Source organism: Oncorhynchus keta, chromosome 2 (genome assembly GCF_023373465.1).
Source record: "Oncorhynchus keta strain PuntledgeMale-10-30-2019 chromosome 2, Oket_V2, whole genome shotgun sequence".
Lineage (NCBI taxonomy): Eukaryota > Metazoa > Chordata > Actinopteri > Salmoniformes > Salmonidae > Oncorhynchus > Oncorhynchus keta.
This window is the reverse complement of record NC_068422.1, coordinates 67,841,882-67,858,883: the sequence shown is the minus strand read 5'-3', so window position 1 is coordinate 67,858,883 and position 17,002 is coordinate 67,841,882. Positions and strand designations below refer to the sequence as shown.

The following is a 17,002-nucleotide window of genomic DNA, read 5'->3' as shown; positions in this document are numbered from 1 at the left end:
AATATATATATTTTGCACAAAATGTTGCTGTTACCGTCTCTTATGAATGAAAATAACTTCTGGACATCAGGACTGCGATTAGACGGGCAGATTCCTTTTTTCCCTATAACGTGTCTGACGAGCCTGACGCGAATGACATACTACTTTCTCAGGAACAGGCCCAGATCCCCCTGATTTGTGTGAAGAGGAGGTGGGGGAAAAAGGGGCCTGAGGGCGGGCTGCCTTCTGAGAATTCGTAGGCGATCGAATAAACCCCCACTTCCTTCCATTCTGCTAACAAACGTGCAATCTTTGGAGAATAAAATAGATTACCTACGCGGAAGATTAAACTACCAAAGGGACATTCAAAACTGTGATATCTTATGCTTCACGATATCTAAGGAAGTCTCAAACTATTGCTCGCCTAAGGTAGAGTCTCTCATGATAAACTGTAGACCACATTATCTATATAGAGAGTTATCTGGATTTGTCTTAGCTATTTACATACCAACACAGTCACAGGCTGGCACCCAGACAGCATTGAATGAGCTGTATTCCATCCTAAGCAAACAAGAAAACGCTCACCCAGAGGCTGCACTCCTAGTAGCCAGGAACTTTAATGCAGGGAAACCTTCGTTATACTAAATTTCTATCAGCATGTTAAATGTGCAACCAGAGGGAAAACAAACTCTACACCCCCTTTACTCCACACACAGACTTGCATACAAAGCTTTCCCTCGCCCTCCATTTGGCAAATCTGACCATAATTATATCCCCCTGAAAAATTAAAGCAGGAAGCACCAGTGACTAGATCAATAACAAAGTGGTCAGAAGAAGCAGATGCTACGCTACAGGACTGTTTTGCTATCACAGACTGGAGTATGTTCCGGGATTCCTCCAATGGCATTGAGGAGTACACCACATCTGTCATTGGCTTCATCAATAAGTGCTTCGATGATGTCGTCCCCACAGTGACTGTACATTTATTTAGATTTTCTTTAAACCTTTATTTATACAGGTTTTTCTCATTGAGATAACATCTCTTTTCCAAGAGAGACCTGGTCCAATAGCAGCAGGGGGAACAATGTTTCAGACAAAACAACTTACATACACGAACAACATCAAACAAATCTAAAAACACACAAACGGTACAACAAAAACATTTGACCTAAAAAACTAAGTATTTACTAAAAACAACTGTCCTAAAGACAATTACACTCTTCTATGGTATATACATCGATAAAGTGTTGAAACTCCACCAACGAAACTAGATCATCAAATTTGAAAATGTTCAGGAGAGAATTCCAGGACCACGGAGCTAAGTAACAAAAACTATTTCTACCATGACTTGTTCTACTTTTTTGGTACTGTTAGAAGCAAATGAGCATGGGACCGTAATTGATATTTATTTACCAACCTAACTAAAAAAGAACAATACATTTCACATGCTGTTGTGCAAATGGAATAGACAACAGGTGGAAATTATAGGCAATTAGGAAGACACCCCCAATAAAGGAGTGGTTCTGCAGGTGGTGACCACAGACCACTTCTCAGTTCCTATGCTTCCTGGCTGATGTTTTGGTCACTTTTGAATGCTGGCAGTGCTTTCACTCGCGTGGTAGTATGAGATGGAGTCTACAACCCACACAAGTGGCTCAGGTAGTGCAGCTCATCCAGGATGGCACATCAATGCGAGCTGTGGCAAGAAGGTTTGCTGTGTCTGTCAGCGTAGTGTCCAGAGCATGGAGGCGCTACCAGGAGACAGACCAGTACATCAGGAGGTGTGGAGGAGGCCGTAGGAGGGCAACAACCCAGCTGCAGGACCGCTACCTCCGCCTTTGTGCAAGGAGGAGCACTGCCAGAGCCCTGCAAAATGACCTCCAGCAGGCCACAAATGTGCATGTGTCTGCTCAAACGGTCAGAAACAGACGTCCACAGGTGGGGGTTGTGCTTACAGCCCAACACCGTGCAGGACGTTTGGCATTTTCCAGAGAACACCAAGATTGACGAATTCGCCGCTGGTGCCCTGTGCTCTTCACAGATGAAAGCAGGTTCACACTGAGCACATGTGACAGACGTGACAGAGTCTGGAGACGCCGTGGAGAACGTTCTGCTGCCTGCAACATCCTCCAGCATGACCGGTTTGGCGGTGGGTCAGTCATGGTGTGGGGTGGCATTTCTTTGGGGGGCCGCACAGCCCTCCATGTGCTCGCCAGAGGTAGCCTGACTGCCATTAGGTACCGAGATGAGATCCTCAGATCCCTTGTGAGACCATATGCTGTGTCAGCATTTCCTGCAAGAGGAAAGCATTGATGCTATGGACTCGCCCGCCCGTTCCCCAGACCTGAATCCAATTGAGCACATCTTGGACATCATGTCTCGCTCCATCCACCAACGCCACGTTGCACCACAGACTGTCCAGGAGTTGGCGGATGCTTTAGTCCAGGTCTGGGAGGAGATCTCGCAGGAGACCATCCGCCACCTCATCAGGAGCATGCCCAGGCGTTGTAGGGAGGTCATACAGGCACGTGGAGGCCACACACACTACTGAGCCTCATTTTGACTTGTTTTAAGGACATTACATCAAAGTTGGATCAGCCTGTAGTGTGGTTTTCCACTTTAATTTTGAGTGTGACTCCAAATCCAGACCTCCATGGGTTGATCAATTTGATTTCCATTGATCATTTTTGTGTGATTTTGTTGTCAGCACATTCAACTATGTAAAGAAAAAAGTATTTAATAAGAATATTTCATTCATTCAGATCTAGGGTGTGTTATTTTAGTGTTCCCTTTATTTTTTTGAGCAGTATATATAACATCACTAAAACCACCAGTAATGTACATCGTACCAGCTCCTTCCTGGCCTCAAAAGAAAAATAAGCCTTATGCCAGTAATAAAAACCTATTCTCAGTCTGAGCTTCCTTCTAAAGTTCTCTACATGCACAGTCAAGCTCAGCTTATCATCAAACCACACACCCAAACATTTGTACACTTTAACTTACTCTATAGTATGTCCAGCCAACGTAGCAATGATTTGATTAGTAACATGCCTGACATTTGAATATACCATGCATTTTGTTTTACACAAATTTAGAACCATCTTTAAATCATTCAGATTAGGTGGTATGATGTTAAATGCTCTTTGGGCATTTTCAAAAGCTAAAGATAAACTACTACCACTTGAATAAAGAACAGTATCATCTGCATAAAAATGAACATCTGCTGTTTCAATAAGATCCCCCCAATGTTGTTGATATACAAAATTAACAACAGTGGACCCATAGCAGAACCTTGCGGAACGCCTGAGCACACGTCTATGGACTCAGATTTACAACCATCCGCCATTACACATTGTGTACGATTTGATAGGTAATTTCTAAACCAATCTAGAGCATGACCAGTAACTCCACAACATTTGAACCTTTGCACTAACACAGCATGGTCCACGGTGTCAAAAGCCTTCGACAAATCAATAAAGACAGATACACAATGTAACATCTTATCAAGAGCACAATGGATGTCATTTAAAACCTTCAATGTTGCTGAAAGTGCTGTGTCCAGATCTAAAACCCGATTGCATTCCACTTAATATGTTGTTTTCTTGGAAGTAGCAGTACAGACAATTTTGATATGAGTCGATAGTTGTCCAGTAGCGAAGGATCTCCACCTTTCAGGAGAGGTAGTACAAAAGCATATATTTCCATAACTTGGGGATTTCCTTAACATCAAGCATGAGGTTAAAAATACATGTTAAGGGGGGAGCAATGATGTCTGCAGCTCGGTGCAGGAAGCGGGGCTCTAGTTCATCAGGGCCAAGGGATTTCTTTCCATCAATTTCTTTCAGGGCTCGACACACTTCTGAAACAAAGAAGGATGAAAAGGAGAACCTGGTGAAGGAGTGCACAGGGGTGTCAGGTAAATTCATAGGGGGCTCACTTATACCTTTGACCTTTTCAAATAAACTGCCTGCATCTAAAAAATGCTGATTCAAGGCTTTCAGAACAGAGGTTCTCTCAGTTACAATCTGTGTGTCTAACAAGAATTGTTTGGGAAGCTGTGTATCTTTTTTGCACTCCAAACCCTTCACTACTTGCCAGAATTTGGATGGATTATTTAAATTATGTGAAGTAGATTTCAGGTAGTGGTCTGCTTTCAATTTACGGATCATAGCCACACCCATATTTTGAAGACGTTTAAAAGCCATCCAATCATCTGCCAAATCAGTCCCTCTTGCTTTAGCCCACATAGCATTTCGTTCCCTTGTGATTTTTGTAAGTTCCTTAGTAAACCAAGGGTTCTCTCTGCCCTTAATCATGAATTTAAAAAAAGGGGCATGCCTATTGCATACATCCTGGAATGCGTTGTGGAAGTAAGAAAAGGCTAGTTGAACATCAGGGATTAATTCCAGTCTATTCCATGCAATGCTAGATACATAATGTAAAAAACCTTGAATATCAAACCGCTTCCAGTTTCTTTTCGTAATGACACGTGGAGATTTCTTAGGAATTTTATCTCTCACACAGGCAATAGCACAGTACATACATACCACAACCAGAAGCCAAAGATTACAGGCAACATCCGCACTGAGCTAAAGGCTAGAGCTGCCTCTTTCAAGGAGCGGGACTCTAACCCGGAAGCTTATAAGAAATCCCGCTATGCACTCCGACAAACCATCAAACAGGCAAAGCATCAATACAGGACTAAGATTGAATCGAAGACCGGCTCTGACGCTCGCCGGATGGGGCAGGACTTACAAACCATTACAGACTACAAAGGGAAGCACAGCCGAGAGCTGCTGAGTGACACGAGCCTACCAGACGAGCTAAACGATTTATATGCTTGCTTTGAGGAAACTAACTCTGAAACATGCATGAGAGTACCAGCTGTTCCGGAAGACTGTGTGATCACGCTCTGCGCAGCCAATGTGAGTAAGACCTTTAAACAGATCAACATTCACAAGGCCACAGGGCCAGACAGATTACCAGTACGTGTACTGCGAGCATGCACTGACCAACTGGCAAGTGGAAGGAAATTCAAGCCACACAACAAAAACCACACACACAGATAAGATATAAAGTAAAACTTTATCATGACATACAAGTTTAAAGCCCTGAGAACCATATCTTTATATTACTAATGTGAACAAAACTGAATGTCAAAATCACTTTGGAAAAGTGCTCCTCTTTTAAATACAATCAGCACAAACCAGTTTTACAAGCATTTACGTTGTCCCAATTTTGTTTTAATCAAAAGACAAAACTATAATATCATTACCATGTCCATAATAATAATAATAATAACAGTACAAAAATATGCACAAACCTCACAGATGTATATACGGAGCATTGTACAAGCCAAAAACAACAGAATTGATAAATGAGGTATTCAATAACCACTTGCATATGCACTTGTATTACACAGATCAGGTTAGATTTAAACAATTAATAATCTAATAAAATCCAAACCATCCAGGGACAAGGTTCTGCAGACTTTCAACTTCACAGTTTCTTGAGTGATGTGACCTTGCCTGCAACTGATGACAAAAATCAAAAAGCGACAAAAACCGAACCAGTCTAAAATAGCATTTAGCGAGTCAGTAGAGACAGATTTTGGGTCGTCCAAGATTTGGATGTGTCCCTCAGTATACATGCCAATTGCATAACTTCAATATCAAATGCAACAATGACAGCAGCCCAATGCCCGAGGTAAGAGGTAGGGGGTCTTCAAGAGCTCTCTCACACACACACCAACAATTGTATCCCACATAAGCCTGAGCTGTAAACTGATTTCCCAGTAAATGTGGTTTTAACTTGTTTCCCACCCTTGTCATGGTGACGTTTTAGAGAACAGCACCACCTGCAGTCTCCTACGTGGCATTACATGGTTGTTACACACCCTCCTCTAGCATATTCTGAACTTGCTCTCACACTCATACACACACTCCCCCTCTCTCATGCAAAGGCTGTAAGGATACACTGTCAGACAGTCATTGACTAGACTGATTGGAAAAAACAGAAATGTCAGTTTCTAAAACAAGAGAAACGAAAAAAGGGTTTTTGTGACACCACCTAAGCGATCAAGCTAATTCGGTCCATCAGAAGAAGAAAAATCGACACAAATAAATAGCATACCTTGGTTTTGAAACCAATAACATGATTTATGAATGCCTTAATGCCTGACTTAATTCATAAAGATCATTTACTCTTCAAAGGATTAAGCTTGAAGATAAAACAGTCATTCCTAGCAGAGAGTCCTGAAAGGTTCACTATTCTCTCACAGCTGATTTTAAGGCAGCAACTACATCTTTCACCTTTATTAAATGTGGACATAATATTTCATCACGATTGCAGGTGTCTCTTTAGTCATTGTATATATGTTGTGGTGGTCCTGTAATCCTGGTCGGTGGTCTGCACCGCAAAAAGTCCACAAAAGCCAACAAATAACAGCTAAAACACAGCTTACTAAAAGCAACAAGGCTGCCCACCTCAGAGATTACAGGAGAGCAGGGGTGAAAGGTTTAGAAACAGTTAAATGCCTCACAGATAATGCTAGAATTTAATTTCATTCAAATCATGTTCTATTAAAAATGCAGAGTAATTACCTGAACAGTTTGAGAATGGAAATACTGTAACTGTGGATGTGTCTGAGAAATTTGGGAGGCCTGAACTTTGAATTGAGACAGAAACCAGTTGTCAAAACAGCTACCCTTTCTGTCTTATTCAATGTAGAGATTAGGCCAAAGGGCCTTGTGTGTCATGCACTGTTCACTGCAGCATAACTCACTGAGGTATATCCCTGGTATGTCAGGTGATGGGTGCCCATGCCAGGCAGAACCATACCGGGCCCAAGACTCAATCACAGGTAGGCAAATGTCTGATTAAGAAGCTAATGAAAGCAACATGACCAGAGCTGACAACTTTAACAGTATGGACTACAGAAGATGGGCATAGAACACATTCTTTACTCCACTGTATCCTACCTAGTGGTTCAGCTAGCCTATTCGGCTAACCCACAGCAGCTAGCCCATAACAGCCTGGGCAGGAGACAGGGCTAGTCTTTGGTATTCAGCTGTGCAACGGCCAGAGGCTACCACACAGCAGAGGATTACGGTGTAAAATACTGGCCACCTGATTGTACACATGCAGAGCAATACTCTTAAATAGGTTTTGTCTCATAAAATGCAGTATGAAGTAAACCAAACAAATACAGAGAAAACCGGAGGAGAGCAAGCCCATCCCAGTTCAGCTTGGTATAATAATGTGTCCCCAAGAAAACCCAGTAGTCAAGTCTACGTATGTAGTCCAGCATTCGGGAGGGGTCCACTCCTGTGGACCGTTGCTCGTCGCAGGGACTCAAACCACCAGGTCAAGTCACGCTGCCTTTGCAGCAATGAGGTATGTAGTGTACGTCTCCTTCTAGAGAGTCTGAGGTATTCTTTGAAGACAGTCTGTTAGACTTGCGCATTCTTTTGGTGGAATCCTTTTTTAAATGACAAAGCGAGTCCATAATAAGAGACTTCACTGTGCTTCCTGAGAAAGGGCCCTCTCCCACACGGAGAGGTGAATATGAGGTTTGAAAAGGTATGTGGTTAGAACACTTCAGGTCTGGTCTGCCAGTGTTGGAGGAAAACCATTGATGGGTGATTTGTCTCTCCTCTCTGTTGAATTGAACTAGGGACACACACTGATCCCAGAGCAGGGACTAGAACACCTTCACTACCTTTCTGATTATTAGATAGATCCGGGGTGGTGAGCTTGGGGCTTGCTAGTCCTAAACAGATAGACGGATCAGTCAGTTCTTATGACCTCATACCGTGTGTGAAAAAATATCCAAAGATAATTCTGATCCTCAAAGCCCTTTAGACACATTGCCCATCAGTTTCTTGTGTTAGATTGAAGATTAAGTACATCATTCCAAATAGGCTGAATGAGGGGGTGACTCCCTGGTATTGATTGTGGGAGTGACTACTGTATATGAGGTATTACATGGCGATCTGTAGGATCAATAAAGTAGTGCACTCAGAAGCAAAAAGGCTACGGCCTGTCGTCATGGCAACTCGAGCGGTGTGATAGGGTTACTGTATGAATGCGTAGGTGGTGTGCTGAGGTGAGTGAGGTTCCGTTGTGAAATTCCCAGAAATTCCCACGATTTCAACAAGATCAAAAAGGATACAAAAATAAAGTTAATTCAGGTGAAGTATACTACAGCTCCTGAGGTAAAGATACCACTGCAGGTTACTTGATTTGAGGTATGTAAAAAGATAACTAAAAAAATAGTATTAATAATAATAATAATATTAATTCGAAAAAACTCAAATCAAAAAAACAAAAAGCCAACAAACAAACAAAATAAAACTCTTCAAGTTCAGTTGTGAACACCTGTCAGTGGGTTTTGGCTGAGCTCTGATTGTGTTTAGCATGTGTTTGGGATAAGAGTGTCTGTGTGCTGGGTGTCTGTGAAATGCATGTGTGTATGTGTGTATGTGTGTAAAATGCATAGGTGTGTGTGTGTGTTCATGTTCTCTTGAGATGTAATTGGGTGTGTGAATTGTGTATTCATAAACGGGTAGCCAAGGTTGACAAGAGCAATGAGGTATTTGTTGTGCACCAGTTTCTTTTTTTCTTATCGATTTATCAATGTACTATATTCATACTAGGCCTCGGTGTTGATGAAAAGCCTAGAGAGTGGGTTGTAGGGCGGCCTGAGCTAAGGGGAGCCACTGGTGGAGGGCTCGGCTGAGCAAGGCCCCTTGGAAGAAGAGGAAGAGCTGGGACTGTGGCTGTGGGCAGAGGTGACGAACCCAAACCCAGCGCTGGGTCCAGCAGAGGGCACTGTTGCTGCAGTGGACACGCTAGTCCCTGGTGCGCCTGACTTCTGTGCAAACAGGGTTCCTACAGGACAGATGGACAAACAGAATATTACAGCAAGATAAACAACACAACCAAATCCGTTTATTTCTTACACGCACGCACGCACGCACACGCACACACACACACACCTGAATAGAGAGTGCCGTTGACCTCCACAGACACACTGATGCTAGCAGATCCATTGGTGGAGATGCTCAGAGCCATGTCCTGCTGCTTCTCATCTGGAAAGAAAGAGAAAGAGGAAGTGTAAACCAGTGTGGGCAGAAAGCAGAATCAGGTACTGTACAATAGCATGCAGTAAGTGAGAATTGGGTGTCACGAACATTTCCTTGTGGGTGTCTTGCAGCATACATCTGCATAACCCACTGAGGAGAGAGAAACACAATCATGTCACAGTGAACCCAGGAAAACCCAGGAAAACATTCTGCACTTCCCCTCTCAAAGCATTTCTTGTGTAGCAGTCATAATGCATTGATTGTTGTACTCGCACACACACATTCAACACCCATACAGGCTGAACCTCTACTGTGTGTGTGTGTGTGTGTGTGTGTGTGTGTGTGTGTGTGTGTGTGTGTGTGTGTGTGTGTGTGTGTGTGTGTGAGAGAGAGACATGGGGAATAACCAGCATGTGATAACATTAAGGCACCAAACAAAGCATGTGTTATGACATATATACAAACAGCCAGAGGCTGAGCTGAAGAGGCACAGGTCAGTGAGTCAGCTAGCAGAGTGGGCTGAAAGCCTTTATCTCTGTTGTGCAGTGACCGCTGCGTTGCCTTTATAATGGCTTCTAAATGTCATCCTCCTCTATCTCACGGGGGAGCGGAGGGAATCTGGTGTAGGCTGTGCGTTTTTTCATGGTGCTCAGAGAGTCAGGCATTGAGGGAGCTTCAGTGTACATCACTCATCTACTTAAATGTATGCGTTTCCTTGAGAAAATGATTTCTAGTGCATATCAGGCAATTACTCCAATCTCGAAAACGTATGGAATGTACTGTATGTGTCGGATACAAACTGACTATGATATGTAACTGTATAGAGTGCCCAGGGGGAGTCAGCCTGGGCACGTACCTCTAGCGGTGGTGCTGTTGCCCAGGCGCAGGTTCATGGGGACCTGGGAGGCCATGGCAAGCAGGTTGTGTTGGAAGGCCTGCTGCATCAGACGCTGCTGCTGCTGCTCCTCTGCCAGGCGTGCCATCTTCCTCTCAGGGCCCTCGCCAGTCTCCAGCTTCTCCCTCAGCTGCTCCAGAGTGGCAGCCCGCGCCAGCCCTGCCACCTGCTGCTGCCCCAGCGACAGGGACATGGAGGTACCACGAGCCGCTGCCATCACGGAGGGGGTGACCTCTTCTAAAGAGAGGCAGGGTAGGAGAGGTAGGATATGTTACTTTCATGGAAACAAAAATGAGAATAATTTCAGTATTGTAAAATATGAAGAAAATATTTGATAAAATGACAATTTAACATGGTAAAATGAGGCCAAAGAAAGGGAGGGAGATCTGTTGAAACAATAACTACCTCTTTTAGAAAAAAAAACACAAAAAAAACACAGCAATTATGTGGGCAGTATTTTCTGTAACTGAGCAGCATTCCAATAACATCAAAGGTAAGATCAGATAAGAAAAACAGGTAATGGTAGTGATCCAGCCAGATCCTATTGATGAGGACAGACAGCTGTAATCCAGGCTTGCCGTAAAGTGTCCTGCTGTCTGTGGGAAACATGGTATTAATCAGTAGTAAATGGTTAAGAGACAGTGAACAGCCCAGGGTCAAACCCTCAGTCACACTCAGACGCTTTGATCACAAAGGGAGTGCATAGCACATTGATCGTCACACAATCTACAGTACAATACACACTGGAGAACAGTAGAGGCTGCTGAGGGGACGACGGCTCATAATAATGGCTGGAATGAATGGAATGGCATCAAACACATGGAAACCACATGTTCTGTACTTTTACCCCTTTTTCTTCCCAATATCGTGGTCTCCAATTGGTAACTACAGTCTTGTCCCATCGCTGCAACTCCCGTATGGACTCAGGAGAGGCGACGGCCGAGAGCCATGCGTCCTCCGAAACACAACCCTGCCAAGCCGCACTGCTTCTTGACTGCCAGGCGCACCAATATGCCGGCTCATGGGTCTCCCAGTCACTGCCGGCTGTGACACAGCACGGGATCGAACCCAGGTCTGTAGTGACGCCTCAAGCATCGCAATGTAGTGCCTTAGACCGCTGCACAACTCGGGTGGTGGAAACCATGTGTTTGATACCATTCCACTTATTCCGCTCCAGCCATTTCCAAGAGCCCGTCCTCCCCAATTAAGTGGTCACCAACCTCCTGTGCTGCAGATATTACATAACACAAGTCCTGCCAATGAGTGTAAAGTGTGTAAAGTACAAAATACTTCTGTAAATGGCCATTAAGAAATCAGAGCATTTATTCTTGTAATACTTGTACTGTACATAATGTCTGACTCTCTACAGTCTGTAGGCTGTGGTGTCTAATCCTATCCAGACAATGAAAGAAAATTATCCTGTAGTTCCTAACCATTGCGACAGAGAGCGCTAAGGCACTATGGATATTTGTTGAGGGTTGCGCTCCGATCAGTCCGATGCGCAAACCCGGAGCCCAACTCTCACTTCTATCTTATTTGAACCCAATAGAGAGCATGGTCTTTCTTTTCCTTTTGTCAAGATGCCTACTGTGTGTTTAGGCTATATCTTAATTCCAGTATTTATTTGAATTAATTATTTATTTTACAATCTTAATCCTTTATTTCCAGTTTTTTATTGAGAAGTTGCTGATCCTTTAATACTCACCTTTTTTGAGAGAGTGGACGGGTGAGGCCAGCAGGCCGTTGAGGCTCCCAGCGGCTCCGGCACCCAGTGCAGACAGGTGCATCTTGGGAGGGGAGAGGATGTGAGGGGCTGTGCTGGGGGAGAAGCGGAAGAGGCTGCTGCTGTAGCTGGGGCGACGGCCCTCCCGGCGGTTACTGTCAATGGCCGCCTGAAGCTCGCCTGGCGAACTTAGACCTTTCTTCTCACACTCAAAGGGATACAGGTACTTCATGTACCTGAATGAGACAAACATTAAAATATAACATAAGATATGCAATTTAGCAGACCAAAGCGACTTACAGTCATGCGTGAATACATGGGTCTTCAGATCAGACTACACACACACACATTATATATGCAAACGTATGTGGACACCCCTTCAAGTTAGTGGATTTGGCCGACAGGTCTATAAAATCTAGCACACAGCCACACAATCTCTATAGACAAACATTGGCAGTAGAATGGCCTTACTGAAGAGCTCAGTGACTTTCAACGTGGCACCGTCATAGGATGCCACCTTTCCAACAAGTCAGTTCGTCAAATTTTTGCCCTGTTAGAGCTGCCCCAGTCAACTGTAAGTGCTGTTATTGTGAAGTGGAAACGTCTAGGAGCAACAACTGCTCAGCCGCGAAGTGGCAGGCCACACAAGCTCACAGAAAGAGTCCGCTGAGTGCTGAAGCACGTAGTGGGGTTGCAACATTCACTACCAAGTTGCAAAATGCCTTTGGAAGCAACGTCATCACAAGAACGTTGGGAGCTTCATTAAACCGATTTCCATAGCCAAGCAGCCACAGTCTGAAATCTTAACGCTACAGCATACAATGACAATCTAGACAATTCTGTGCTTCCAACTTTGTGGCAACAGTTGGGGAAGGCCCTTTCCTGTTCCAACATGACAATCCCCCTGGCCTGCACAGAGACCTGACCTCAACTCCACCGAACACCTCTGGGATGAATTTGAACGCCGACAGCAAGCCAGGCCTAATCGTCCAACATCAGTGCCCGAACTCACTAATGCTCGTGGCTGAATGGAAGCAAGTCCCCGCAGCAATGTTCCAACATCTACTGGAAAGCCTTCCCAGAAGAGTGGAGGGCGGGGACCAACTCCATGTTAATGCTCATGACTTTGGAATGAGATGTTCGACGAGCAGGTGTCCACATACTTTTGTTCAGGTAGTGTAGATGCAGTGGCAGAGAGGTCAAAGTGTTACCTAACAGAGACCATGGTATGTAACAGCCTGTGAGCGTGCAGTAGCAGCAGCAGCATTGGTATTTTTCCACCCCATAAAAATGTATAAAAGCGAAGAGCATAATAGAGAGAGAGAACACTGAGGATCAATACAGAGTGAAGAGCACTATCCATTATATAAGACCAGTGGACCGTTGCTGCTGGAGAGAACAGGCAGGCTGAGTAGGCTAGCATTAAAAATACATAAAAGGTTCATTAAGGCTCTCTGGTATAGAGGCAGTAGTATAGAGAGCTAAAGCCCTACACAGGGGCTTACAGAACGCAGAACTCTCGCCCCTCAGTGAAAGCCCACCTCAATTGCTGTGAACTCTGACCCAAATCACATCACAAAATCTACTGGATCAATGGGCTCCTCACACGTGTGATGTAATGGCTGGAGGATGGAATGCAGCGAGAGAGAAGGTGAGTAGTTAAGAGGGATGCACACACACACACACACACACACACACACACACACACACACACACACACACACACACACACACACACACACACACACACACACACACACACACACACACACACACACACACACACACACACACACACACACACACACACACACACACACACGTCAGGATGAATGGACACATGCAAACAGACACACACATAGACGTCATAGAAAGAGACACGCATCATAGGGACACATGACTAAGCAGAATGGGGTAGAGAGAGAGACTTACTGTGTGCGGAGGGTGAAGGCAGCAGAGGTGATAGAGGTGGGCAGGCTGAGGCCCTTGGTGATCTCTCTCCAGATCTTCTTATTGATGACCTCCACCAGGCCGCCCTTCTCTGTCACCAGCTTGTAAAGCATGTACAGGTCCAGAACCTGCTTGGCCATGATGGGGATGCGGTTCACTGGAGTCCCTGAAGGTAGAACCACACGCATCAATATGGATCCAAATATCATGTTGACGTTACATTGCTGAAGGAGCTGGAATGGTGTGGGTGAGGAGGCTTGTTGCATGTTTTAACAACATGAAAACAACCTAAAACTGTTTGTTTTTTTTTTTACTCAATATTGTCGTAGCACTGTAACATGCTTCGAACAGTTAATGCAAGTACATTTTCACCCCCCATGGTTTGCTGAAACAAATACCCAGATGATATCGTTACTGCCCTCGTGACAGAGGCCCATAACTCAGAGAGCCGGTTGGATTAGACTGGGAAACGTAAACACATCGGTATAAAATGACAAAGAGAACATATTAGCCAAGTTAAGGCAAAAACAGCTTGACCTGGAAAGAGGGATTTGCAAACAACAAAGTGAACCTGCTCCAGACTTTTGATACAGATGCATTAATCTGGTTAACAGCTTATCTGCAGTAAAGCGTGTAGAAAGTGTGTGTGTCGGGGGGGAGGGAGGGGCGGGGAGGTGCAGCCTAGCCCTGGCCTAGTGTGCACCAGCATCAAAAAAGTGCTACTCTCCAGCCCCGATAGGGGTTGTAGGTCTGCTAATCCTTGGGCGAGGTGGGGTGGGGGGCATGGTTTGCCCGGTATGATGAAGCTTATTTAGAGGATTGTGGAGAGTAAACCTATACCCCTCGGCTGTTAGCTGTTGTGCCAGTGCTGCCTGGGGCCTGGTGCTGAGTGGCTGCTGGGCAGAGAGGACAGACAGCCTGAAGCCAGGCCAGCTTTGTGGCACGGTGGTTTATAGCAGCCAATCCTCCCAGCCTCCGCAGCCTGCTAGCAGCTCTAACCTGGAATAAGACCCATTAATGTTTTTTTTAAATAGCAATGTGATCAGGCCAGGAGGAGATAAGCCCTGGTCCTGATGCAATGCCTCAAGTTAACAGCAGACAGTCAGTCCAGTCCTCCGAGGCACAGGTTGTCTTTAATTAAACCATTAGAATCATTGGCTCTGACTGGAGGACACATGGGCTAGCTTGTGTAAGTGTTGCTAGCTAACTCTGAAGCGGGGTGTAGCTGTAGAGGCATTACCTCTCATCTCATGTCAGAGAGGAACGTGTGTTAGAAAACACTGCAGACCCTTACGACTAAAGCCTATATACAGTAGACCATCAACAAAGCCAGCGGTAACTACAGCTAGCTAAGCTAGGAAATCAAAATCCCCCATTCCTACAAGACAGTGGGAAGTCTCAGCTTTTCCCGGAATTCCACATTCTGATTTCAAGAGACAATTAACAGACTCCGAAACAGAAAGTACTTTTGCCAAAATAGCCACGTTCTATAGTACAGTAGTAGTAGTTGAAGTAATAATAAATAAAAACAAATCTGAAAGGAGAAAGACATTTCACAAAACTAGGGTACAATATACACATAACATGAAATTAACTACAGATTGTACATGGCCGCTATGACATAATATCAGTTTCCTGTAAGATTAAGGAAGTGCCAACAGCCCAGTAATGTGTCCGGAGTCCTGTCTCTCTGTGTGGTGGATGAGATGACATCAGGCAGGATGTTTGATTAGCACAGAGAGCATAGTGTCACTACCACCAGCCACCACACACAGAGAGAGACACAGAGAGAGAGACACAGAGAGAGAGAGAGAGACAGAGAGAGAGACAGAGACACAGAGAGAGAGACACAGAGACACAGAGAGAGAGACACAGAGAGACACAGAGACACAGAGAGAGAGACAGAGAGACAGAGACAGAGAGACAGAGAGACAGAGAGAGAGAGAGAGAGAGAGAGAGACAGAGAGAGAGAGACAGAGAGAGAGAGAGAGAGACAGAGAGAGAGAGAGAGAGAGAGAGAGAGAGAGAGAGAGAGAGACAGAGAGAGAGAGAGAGAGAGAGAGAGAGAGAGAGAGAGAGAGAGAGAGAGAGAGAGAGAGAGACAGAGACAGAGAGAGAGAGACAGAGAGAGAGAGAGAGAGAGAGAGAGAGAGAGAGAGAGAGAGAGAGAGAGAGAGAGAGAGAGAGAGAGAGAGAGAGAGAGAGAGAGAGAGAGAGAGAGAGAGAGAGAGAGAGGCCGGGTAGAGGGTAGATAGATCATGAGCCAGTAGCCCTGCGCTTCCAGAACATACGGCCTATCAAAAGCAGCAGGAATGTGATGTAAAAGGCCAGCCTGAGCCCTGGTCAGGCCAGTTATTTAATGCAGCGCTGCAAGGACATCAATCCTGCATCAAACAATTAGTACAACTGCAGGGGTCAAAGGTTGGCCAGGGGTTATTGATGTCTGAATTAAAGTGCAGGTCAGCAGGAAGCCGTTTTCATACACAGCCAGCCGTATGTCCCCCTGGACAATGAGGCCAGAACAGATAAGCACAATAGACCTGACCTGCACTGACAACCCAGCATTTAGGCTTTAATTCACACCAATGCCTCTATTCCATTCCAGGAGAGTAATATCAATGTCAGGAAGAGGACCATCAGGAAGCGATGTATAGCAAGAAGCAAATCAGTATTTTAAATTTAGACAATAGATTTATACTCTGAATTTGTAATACAATACAAACACTACAATAAACCTGACGGTACAATAAACCTAACGGTACAGAATCAAATGAACACGTTTCAACAGGATCTGCTGAAATGTGAGCAAACTGCAACAACCCATTTACGAATATGATTAAATGACGTAATTAACCAAAGCCCCTTCAGCTGGACTGGAGGAGATAGAGAAGCATTAGTGAGAACTAACAACCCACCAGTCTTTGGTGAGAAACATCTGCTCCAGCTCTTTTAGGCCTGTAGGCACAATCACTTTAAACACCTCATGTTTAATCTGGGAAACCCAACCCCCGAGTCAATCGATGCAGAAATGAGTAGCAGAGCAGAGTAGCCATGATAGCAGGCCACAGAACAGCTGAAGCATTAGCTCAAGCTAGGGTTAATGTTGGCCACTATTGGCTGCTTTCCCTCAAAGGGCAGCAGGGATTTGTCCACAGCAGCACCGAAACAATTTGTAATTGGCTACAGGCTTCACCTCCCATCGTCCTTTGCCCTGGACTGATTTTCCCCCTGGGACAAGGCCATCAGGAGGCAAGTGATTAATGGCTGTGGAGGTCAGGGGTCATGGTGGTGGGAAGTGCTGTGGTGGTGAAGGCTCCCTGAGCCACTCCCTAACTCCTTCCTCCAGTCGCGGTACTTCCAGTGTTCAGA

At 44.9% G+C, this 17,002-nt stretch overlaps 1 protein-coding gene across 4 annotated transcripts in view; it reads right to left on the bottom strand.

Annotated features, from left to right (window-relative positions):
• Window positions 1-5,045: 5,045 nt before the first annotated feature.
• LOC118359062 (AT-rich interactive domain-containing protein 3B-like) overlaps window positions 5,046-17,002 on the bottom strand; it is a 70,177-nt gene continuing 58,220 nt past the window's right edge. For 3 of the 4 annotated variants that reach the window (XM_035737289.2, XM_035737274.2, XM_035737299.2), the window contains exons 5-10: window positions 13,616-13,799; window positions 11,666-11,919; window positions 9,922-10,197; window positions 9,174-9,215; window positions 8,979-9,071; window positions 5,046-8,871 (exon numbers count right to left, since the gene is read on the bottom strand). In XM_035737289.2, coding sequence (XP_035593182.1) covers window positions 8,687-8,871; window positions 8,979-9,071; window positions 9,174-9,215; window positions 9,922-10,197; window positions 11,666-11,919; window positions 13,616-13,799 — 1,034 coding nt within the window. In that variant the 3' untranslated portion in view covers window positions 5,046-8,686. The remainder of the gene's footprint in view (window positions 8,872-8,978; window positions 9,072-9,173; window positions 9,216-9,921; window positions 10,198-11,665; window positions 11,920-13,615; window positions 13,800-17,002) is intronic. The other variant, XM_035737281.2, reaches the window with a different exon arrangement.